This window comes from Vicia villosa, linkage group LG4, assembly GCF_029867415.1.
Source record: "Vicia villosa cultivar HV-30 ecotype Madison, WI linkage group LG4, Vvil1.0, whole genome shotgun sequence".
NCBI classification, from domain to species: Eukaryota; Viridiplantae; Streptophyta; class Magnoliopsida; order Fabales; family Fabaceae; genus Vicia; species Vicia villosa.
This window is the reverse complement of record NC_081183.1, coordinates 177326191-177336860: the sequence shown is the minus strand read 5'-3', so window position 1 is coordinate 177336860 and position 10670 is coordinate 177326191. Positions and strand designations below refer to the sequence as shown.

The 10670-nt window shown below is 37.0% G+C and overlaps 1 protein-coding gene across 1 annotated transcript; it reads right to left on the bottom strand.

The window, feature by feature from the left end:
• Positions 1-8812: 8812 nt before the first annotated feature.
• Positions 8813-10411, bottom strand: LOC131598387 (GATA transcription factor 12-like). Its single transcript, XM_058870997.1, has 2 exons — positions 10076-10411; positions 8813-9541 (listed from the first exon to the last, which is right to left on the bottom strand). The coding sequence occupies exons 1-2, from the start codon at positions 10409-10411 to the stop codon at positions 8813-8815; spliced, it is 1065 nt and encodes a 354-aa protein (XP_058726980.1).
• Positions 10412-10670: the final 259 nt, after the last annotated feature.

Sequence of the window (10670 nt, the reverse complement as noted above, 5' to 3'; positions counted from 1 at the left end):
CGGGTTGGTGGTACCGGCTCAAATCTGTATTGATGGACGGTTAAAACAAAATCAGGAGCCACGAAAAATCGACGTCACCAGACACCAACCAAATAACCTCAAAATTTAAATAAAGAAATAACTATATAAAAAATACTCATAAGATAAAAGAAATTTTTTTCTCAATAGACCCATCAATCTCTTAGACACAACGTGAATTTTCAATTTTGCCCTCTATAAATATATATTCAGAAGCGTTAAAAATATATATAAATCAACTTATTTCATTTCAGCAATCCTTCCGTAGATGCATCTATGTAACGTGTTGAAAACAAAGTGTTCCGTAAATGTACCTACGGAACAGTCTACTATATTTTCAAGACAATAATAAATGGTTGACAAAAAAATATCGTATAAATAATGTTGGTTATAATGTCGAATACATCATTAAAGTAACATACATAAATGAAATAGATATAGATATATAAAAAACCACAAGCATCACTACTGTGTGTGCCGAACATCATCATGCGCCTCTCCTTTGCCTCTAGTCCCGCCTCCGCCTCTGCGTTCACCACGCCCTCTGCTGGCTCTGCCTCTAGCGTCAAGTGTCCCACCAGTTCTGGCACGATGTCTACGGTACATAAATGCCTCATCTGCCAGCATAATCATAACATACACCACACGCCTCTACTCAGACCCCTCAAGTAATAAACTATCTGCAATAGCTCCTAGGCCCGTGTCAGCTATCTGACGACACCGAGGAAGAAGATCCTGAGTGTGGTCAAACTCAGCCTAATGAGTCCGCAAAATCTCCTCGTGGGCTAGTCTGGGCGGATCTCCAGGTGCAGAGGGAAGCATTTACGGGTGTGACACTCTATAGTACCAGGTGATGTACCCCTCGACGCAGCTCCGGTCGCTCTCTGCTCTCGTCGCCCGAGTCTCCTCAGGAACCATGTGATGCTCCCTGTCTGCAAAGACCTCATCTAACTGCTGATGGGTCATGACGATAGGAGCAGAGACAGTAGGGTCACGAGGTATCGTCTGTGCATAGCCAAACTGACGCATGACACGCTTCGGAAGATAACGTACAATAATGGTCGAGCTGGCGGCCAACCATCTAAAATATAGTGCTATCTCATCAAACGGAACCGTCTCACGGTGCTAAGCATAACAATCATAATGTATGTCCTGGGCAACCATGCGATCAAGTCCGCGCTTGTAAGGATCTGACACTTGGTTCCCTCTGCGGGGGCTGAATGCACTGGCACGCGGCATGAGCTCAGTGTAGGTAGGCACCTCTCCCCAACCAATAGTATCAGGGAAGTGTTGTAGTATCCAAGCCTGGAAAAAATAGGGTATTTTAATGTACTATCACAAATATATAATAAGTAGAAGGATATAAGATTGTTACCACTAAAAGGGTACATCTTCCTGCCACTGTCCTTGCCTTCCACAGACATTCCTCTCCGAGTCTGTAGTAGTTGTACGTCAGTACAGCCGCTCCCCAGTTGTAATCATGGATACATGTTGTATCTGATAAGTACGTTAGGTAGACAACGTCTGTGTACGACGAGCTCGTGTCCACAAAGAGTTGAGTGCCTATCAAATATAGGAAGTAACATCTCAACGTCCGCTCTCTGTGTATATCCGCCTCTACCTCGTCACCAACAACCTCCTCTACCGCAGCAAGCTCGACATCATATCTCCGCTGCAAGAAGCCAAACCTGACGTGGGCCCCGCAGATCCTTTCCACCTCCTCAAGCGCGTCATCAGGATCTGCCCCCAGCTCAGTAATCAGCATCTCAATCGCTTTCTCCTTCGTCAGCCTACCGTGACCAAGGAGGATACCCCTGATAGGTAGATGCAAGAGGCATGTCACATCATCAAGAGTGATGGTAATCTCATCGTGAGGAAGATGAAATGAGGAAGTCTCTGGATGCCATCTCTCCGTAAATGTCATCAACATCCCATTATGTATCGTCACGTAGCCCACCTGACAGAGGTCCCTCAGGCCATAAGCTGCTAGTACATCCTGGAACCACGACAGGTCAGGCTGCGCGAGAGCGGCAATCTTTCGGTCGTCGTTGTAGAACCTCTGGGGATCCCTCTCCTGAATTTTTTTATATAAAAAAACACAGTTACTAATAAGAAACTTTAGAAACTAAAGAAAAAAGTAATAAGTAATAACCAAAGAAAATTTATCGCTCCTCTCTGATACGCATGATCTGCATACCCTGTCAACAGTGATGCGTCTATAGGGCCCCCCGGGTACCAGACATGCTTCGACACCGGATCATTCCCGCGCATCTTCGGAGGTGGCACAACAGATCCTGCATCGGCCGTCACAGGCACAGGCACATGAGTAGAAGTAGAAGAACTGCCCTGATGACATATGCGGGAGGGGGGGTGGGTGGTGGTGGCATCTATCAGGAATCCTCAGCATCATCCCGAGGCCTCTGTGGTGTAGTAGTAAATAAGGAAGGCATATGAGTAGAAGTAGAAGAACTGCCCTGATGACATATGCGGGGGGGATGGCATCTGTCAGAAACCCTCAGCATCATCCTGAGGCCTCTGTGGTGTAATAGTAAATGGGGAAGGCCTCTCAAGTGGAACAGACGTAGTAAGCCCGTCAACTAGGACAGATGGAGAAGGCCTAGCTAGAGCGGGTGAATCAGGTGCAGGTGCATCTGCTACAACGATAGCTCCATCAGTGACCTGAGATACTACACGCACCCGTTCACGCCGCACGGATGCGTGCTTTTCAGTCCTCCCATGTATATCCCTATCTGGGCCGTGGGATATAATGTCTGCATTATGATACAAATAACATCGAGTTAAATACTATGTATTTATAAATAAACAAGAAAAGAAAAAAAACACTCTTCCTTAGATGCATCAATGCAAGTACCTTAGTTTCAAAAAATTATGGTGCTTCTATAGATGCATCTACAGAAGGTTCTGAAACTCAAAAACTCAACAATGGTGTAAGGCCACTGTTCAATCACTCAAAAACTTTATTTTTGTGGCTTATGTTTTACACATCAAACATCACATACATTGTCTCAAAACTATATTTCTATAACTATCCAATCATTTCTACACCTAAATATCGAATTCTAATTCGATTTTACAAAAACTCTAAAATATCTCAAAAATCGAAAACTTACCGATTAAATAGAGTTTTTGAACTTGATGGAATGTGTTGATAGTAGACGTTGACAATGTCGGCCAAACTCGGGAGAAAGAAATGCACTATTGAGGAAGTTTGATTTTTGGGGTTGAGAGAGTAGTTGAGAGAGTATGAGTTGAAGAAGAGGAAAGTGAAGAATGAGGGAGGGGAAGGGTCTGACGCGAGTTAACGTCAAATGTTTCCGTATGAGTTAAATAAAACATGTCAATTGTTAACCCAACTCGATTCAACTTCACCTACATCTGGGGGAATCCAAGCCAGGAAGAAAATCCACTATAATAGTATTAATTTGAAGTTCTAAACAATCTATGGGTTTATAAATTTCGCACCGAATCTCTACCTGTGATATTTTTATCTAAGACTCTCCTAGATATGAGACCCCTTTCACTTCCTCTCAATCACACAACCAGTGATAAACAACAATGGCAACAAATATAAGACACACTTCTAATGAAATAGAATCCACTCTTGCTTAAAAGCTTTTGAGTGATTCACAATTACAACTCAACTAACAATCAAGCCCTAACATCAAACGATACTAGAATGGCTCACAATAAACAATGAGCGAACGAATTTGTAATAATTAACACTTTTACATATGCGGCTCGTGCTCTTCATAGGTTTTAAAGACTTCCTTTTTATAGTCAGAGAAACAACATGGGCTATGATGATTAAATCTGACTAAAGAATAGCAAATCAAATAAAATAATTAGCAGAATATTCTGGAACAGAATCTGATGTTTCTTTAAATGTTTTGACATCTGTAGCGTAATCTTCTGCATAATCTTTGGAACAGAATCAAATCATATCTTTTGCACAAAATCAGGAAAATGATAAAATGTAAATGTTTTGACATCCAATCTTGTAAAACAAATCTTTAAATATCTCATCTTGAAACAAATCTTTTACGAATCAAATCTTCAAACCCTCTTCTTGGATCACAGTAAACTGAAACTAAATATTTTGAGAATCTGAAAAAAATATTATAAATATAGAAACAAGTCATGTTATGATGTTGTACCAATATGTCAGGACATCTTGCTAAAATACTTGTTTTAACAAAATGCAGCCAAGAAAACAAAACCTAACACACCCCACTAGAGGAAGACGAAATCACAAAAGAACAGTGTCATGTGACGCGCTCAAAAGCCTTGATATCTCACTCAAAACCCTAAAATCCCGCAAGTCATTGTTTCCTATGGAGGACGATTTGGGAATTATTGAGAGGTGCATCGACTTAGTTATCTCTAGAGCTTCGTTGGCGGGTCTTGCGTTGTTTGGTTGGTCTGGCATGTGACTGAAGCCACTGCCTCTGCACCTAAACATATCTTTTGGAATGAAATTGATGCTGCCAGAAGAATATACGGTGCCAAAGACTCTTGGTTTGAAGATATGGCGCTTATGCGTTTACCTCTGTTCAAGTGATTGATTCTTGCAATAAGAGATGCAGAGATTGACCCTGATATTATTGAAACTTACCTAATGTATTACACAATGAAGAACAAAATGAAATTAAATAAGGGTTCGGGGTGTTCAAGAGGAGTTTGATTAAAAGTAATAATAAATTAAAATAAAAAAATCCATGTCAAATAACATAATACCAACAAGAGTGCCACGTATGTGCAACTTCACATTTTTTCACAAACTTTAACAGAAATGATCAATGTGACTAACGTAATAAGTTTTAAGGAGCTAAAAATGAATGTTTATTAATTAAAGGACGAAAGTGAAACTTTAAATTAAGTTAAGGGAAAAAATGATGCATTAAACTAAAATACTATATCAAGTCTCATCAGGTAGAAGAAGCAAGTTCCAATTGAAGTGTTGAAGTAATGATGAATCACGTAAGGGATCTTGAAGTTTCAAGATTGTGAAAGAGAGAAAGTGTGAAAACTCGCCTGGTCTGTGTCTGAGCGATCACTTTATTGTAACGATGTAAGAGTAATTATTAAATTACCGAGGCATTACAAACACACACACAAATATCTTTAAACCTCTATTTTGCCAAAACACCTTAAAACCTATGGATGAACCATTAAGGTGCATTTGGGGTTGACTAAGAGTGTTCCTACCCAATTAGGAAACATTTGTAAATTTCTTAATTGATAAGGTACTTAATCTAATCTATTAGAGAAAGACAAAAAGATTCTAAGTTAATAGAAAAATACTCTTAATCGGTTAAGATAGAAAACTGTTGTAGGATTTCTTTTTTAGGATTAGATTTGCCACCAATTTGAAGCTTATAATCGATTAACAATAGGTCTTACCGATTAGATCATTAAAAGACTTGTGGATATTTTTTCTTTTTGAGTCAATTTTCTCTCTTATGTAGATAGAGGTTCTCCTCATTTTAAAATACAGCATAACATGTATTTTAATTTTACTTTCTCTCTCTACTTTATTTCTTTCTTTTTTTTTACGAAATTGCCTTAGTGCTTTGAGAGTGAAGAATATTCATGAGGCTTTTGTCCTGCTGCTACATGGGTTATTTTGTAATTTACTTAGGAGGGTTTGTCTCTTACATAATTCCTTCGAAAGAAGTTGTTTAGTTCTTAGCTAAACTAGTTAAAAGTTATTGTTGAGTTTGTGAGATTAGCCAAATAAAATCTCAGTTTGGTTCATAGCTCAGTCTATTAAAAGCCTCTGTTTAGTTACTGAGTTTAGCCGTAAAAACTCTATTTGGTTCCTGAGTTCTGCCTGGTTTAAAAGATTTATTCGGTTTTGGGATTAGTCCGATGTAAAATCTTCTGTTTTGTTCGGGGATTGACCAGTACAAAATATCCTATTTGGTTGTAAGAAGGTTCGTGAGCATAACTTGTAAAAAGCTCATATCTCATTTAGAGGAGACTCTCTAGAAAAAAATTTTAGGGATGAGAAAAGGCTAAGTGGTTAGTTTGACCTTGTAAAAATCGCCGATGTATATCTCTCTTCCTTGATTTCTTTACTTTTTTATTCTTCATTTCTTTAGGACATATTTCCTTATCTATATTTCTTCGAGTTTCTTTCTTTTAATTATTCCGCTGCCTATTCAATATTGGATTTATAAAACTAAGTTAAACAATTTGATAAATCAAGATTTTTATAATTAGACATCGGTTTTTAATCTCCACAAGTCATCAACTCTTGTATTTATATTCACTTGTCTAATATTTTCATTATAGAAGCTACTCTAACAAACATTAATAAGCCCTATACACAAGAATTTGAAGAAAAGAATAAAAATGTACAATTTAGACAATTTCATGAAGTTGAATTTTCTAGAAAGTTAGTGAATGAAATGAGTCGCACCCATTATATCAGTGCAGTGCAGTATGGAAAAGTTGTTGAACCCATATAAGCAAATCCACCTAAATGCAACACATTGGTATAGGAGTGCGGTGCGTTAGCGCGACATAAGTATTTTCTCTATAAATAGGAAAATCTTTCAGTTGTTAAGGGTCTGAATTTCTTGAGCAATAAGACTACTTTTAAGAGCTTGAAGTCGAGAGTTGAAGAGCATTCATCAGGGGAGTCATTCGTTCAAATCGTAATGCCATTTTGCTTTTTCTTTATCTCTTTTATCGTGATTTCTTGTAAAATAATTGATTAGTTTTACAGGTTAGACCTCTTTGAATGATTTTGCACTAATTTTGTGTGAGACATGTAATTCCCAAAATATTGTTCATTATAATCATAAATTCTTTTATTATCCAATAATATTTCTGCTTAATTTTTAAGAACGGTTAACAAAAGTTTAATTTTAAATCATGTTTGAGAACTAACTATAGATAACATAACATGTTTGTAGCCAATATTATTGGGAGGATATTAATATTGTTCGAGATAAAGTATTAAAATATTTTAACATTTGTTAGAGCCATTGTCAATTGGAACCTCACCTAAGAGATTGGGGAATATGACGAATAAGGTTGCATATCAAGATATTGTATGCAACTATTTTATTAAAATAGTTGTGATATCTAGGAAGACCATTATGAGTTTAAACGAGGTTAGCACACAAAGATGTGCAAATGTCTTGAAGGATGACCTAATCGTTTTTCTTATTAGATTTTCTAAACGTTATAGTTTTTACTTTTGTACAATTTTAGACATTAATACATAAACCAATCAATACGTTACGTGTACCGATGACTCTGCCACCATGTAATTTTAATAAGCATTTGCATATGTATTTAACAACTTTTAGTAGATTATGGTTAAATTTTATAAAGAAATAGGAAGAAAGTGAAGAAGTTCAAAAAACAAGTGAAACTTAGAAAATGTGATGATTTTGTGAAGAAAAGAACATTTTAACACTGGAAAAATCGTGTCCAGATTGTGACACGATATAAAGGGGCCATGACACGATTTAACTTGAATTTTGAGGCATTTTGACTTCTATAAAAGGGAAAACACTGAGTTTGTTGGAGATCTCTTCTTCTGGAAAGGATTTTAACGGTGAAGACATAGTTTGAAATTATGGAAAGACGATGTTTATCATCAGAAGCCAAATTCTTGCCGGAATTTCATGTATTGTTTTTTTACTTCTATTGCTATGAATTCTTTTAGTGTGAGTAGCTAAATTTCCATTGATTATAATTTGTTACATGAACCAGTATGAATCTGTTGGGTCATATGTATGAGTTTTGTACTATTTGTATTTTTTAATTATTCAGTAATATTTTTAGGAGAAAACTTAGATACAGTTTCTTAGGTGTGGTTACTATTTTCCAATGAAAATGTGATAACTGTACTTAAATATCTTTTAAGGAGTAAAAATAGAAAAAAAATTACATATGTCTGAGAAAATTATACACGTGTGATATCATTATTGAAAAATAATATAAACCACATCTAATGAATTGTATTTAAGTTTTCTTTCCATATTTTTATTAAGTTAATCTTGTCTTCATTGCTTTGTATGTATTGACGAATTCATATATCGAACCTAGAATTGTAGGGGTTATCGACTCTAACTTTGTGATTCCGAACTAGATTAACCATTCAACTTAGTAATTGATTAGGAATAATAAATTATTAGTTGTGACTTTAAGGTTTAACGATGTAAATTATCTGTTTTAATTTCGACCTGGCCTAAGGGATTAGAGAGTTGTAGTGTTGAATAGTAAGTTATACACTAAAGAATTAAGAATAACGACTTGGTTAAACTATCCTAACGCCGACATCAACAATGACATACAGGGGATTTGAAACAAAGCCCAATTGCTTTAATGTGATTAGTATGCATGAAACATACTGTAAATGAATAATGAATGATTGTGCATATAACAATGTGTAGTAGACTTTCATTTTGATTAATGCATATAAATGAAGATGGCCATGTTTAGATATGCATGGTGGCTATGAGTGTCTTTAAAAAATGCATTAAGATGGTGATTGGAAATGCATGATGAGTCACCAATACACCACTTGATGATAGTGTAGGCAACTTGAACATTTAACTAAAATTTTGAATGTAGCAAAATATGGTCAAATATAGAGACCAGTCTACAAAAAATCAAAACTTCCTAGTTAAGAAATAAAATGTATAATTTCTAACAAAATTGATGATCAATAGCAAATATAAAAAGTTGAATAACTCTGCTAATAATCAAATAATGGCGAGACTCCAGCTTAGTTGTTCTAAACTAGCATCATGTGTTAGAGCAGATGTCTAAAATCTGGCCCGACATGTTGATGAATCAAATAATCGTCGGCATTGGGCGTCATATCAAACATCATATTCTGATGTTGTAAGAACTGATTGTGTTGGTGTGGATGGGTCTGCGACATTTCCTTCTGTCTCCGTAGTTCCAACACTTTTCGATGCGAGTTAGAGTGTTTGGTCATCACAAATGTTGGGCTTGCTGCAGGTCTGTATTCGGGCACCAACCGGCCTGACTTATATCTTACACCACACGCATTGCATAAAGTCTTTGGGCCTTTAGGCCCAGTTCGCCACTGAGGCGTTTTGTCCGTTGCACAATGTAGACATCTGCGACCATCCCCACCCGACCCTCCGTCACAATTGTCCTTTCTTCTCGGAGTAGTCTTTGCCTGCTTCTTTGGAACTGTGACGGAGGGTAGGGTTGGAGTAGGTATAAGGAGTTCTGGCTCATAAGAAGACGAGGCAGCTTCAGAAAGAAAAAGAAGACGCGAGGTCCAGTCGCAAGGGGGCTGATGCGTCCTCTTGCTACGGGCCTTAGCTGGAACCGACACTTCATTATCAAAAATTGGGCTGTTTCGGCTCAGCTGGGAAACCTCACGGGCCTCTCCGTCCTTGTTTGGCACCTTCATTCCTGATATCAGTTGCATCTTTTCAAGTTCCTCACCCGAAAACGAATCGTCCACAATATTGGTAAGCCAACCCGCATCGGTTAAATCATCCTCCTATTCGGAATTTCAGCACAAAAAATAATTGATCACTGCTTTATAAATTTTCTCAAAAATAGTAATTAATTAACTCGTAGTAACTAATACTAATAGTAATACCATCTCACATTATACACTAAGCAATTAAGCATACACATTGTGTGCTCAGCTAATGCTTCCATGTGCAAAGTTTGTGATAATTTGGTAGTAATAAATGAAACAAATGTTGCGGTTAAAATTAGTTTTCGAACCGTGAAATTTGCCCCATTCTGTTGTATTTATGCCTACTTGTTTTTTTCCCTGAAATTATTGGCAAAAAAATTCAAAAACTTCAATTGAAATGTGATGCATATTTGTTATACATACATTCATTAGAGTGAAATAAATAGTCATATATAATAAAATTTATACAGAAATAGAAGACAACCAGACAACTAGCTGTATCTGTGCCGCTACCCCTTTATTGATTAGAAATTTAAATTACGTCTGTGAAGTGTTTTAAAATTAATTGTTAACGGCTGATATTATAAACAAAAAAGATATATAATGTACCGGAACACAAAGGTCTCCGGAGAAATGGCAGTCAGAGATATTATTGTGCCAGCCATTATCAGGAATAAGATTGGTGTCAAACCCGGAAAATGCCGAGGAGTTACAGCTATTAACAATAGCGGTCGTTGAAGAGGAGGCTGATGAGTTCCCAGTGGCGGAGTCAAGGATACTGGCATCAGAAATGATGTCAGCATCGTCGAATGAGAGGTTAAGGAGGTCCTCAACAATGAATTGGTCGGCCGCGGCCGTGGCAGTGATATTGGTGTCGGCATTGTTGTTGTCGGATGGAATTTGTGGGCAAAAGGTGGTTTGGAAAATGTTGTTTGTTCCCTCCATTGCTACAATAATATTTTGAAGAGTTTTTGTTATTTTTTTGGTATTGAAGCAAAAGATTATGAAACAAGAAAGGGAGAGAATAAGTAAGTGAGAAAGTATAGGGTGTTTAATTTGAAGTATGTGGCTTTTAGTAGTTGCTGGTGGAGAGAGTAAAGGAGGAAAGGTTTGTTTTGTTGCCGCTTGAAGGGGACAGCATACGCCAAAATTAGATTAAGGAAACTAATAACAAGGGGAAGTGGAAAAAATTATTATTTTCAAG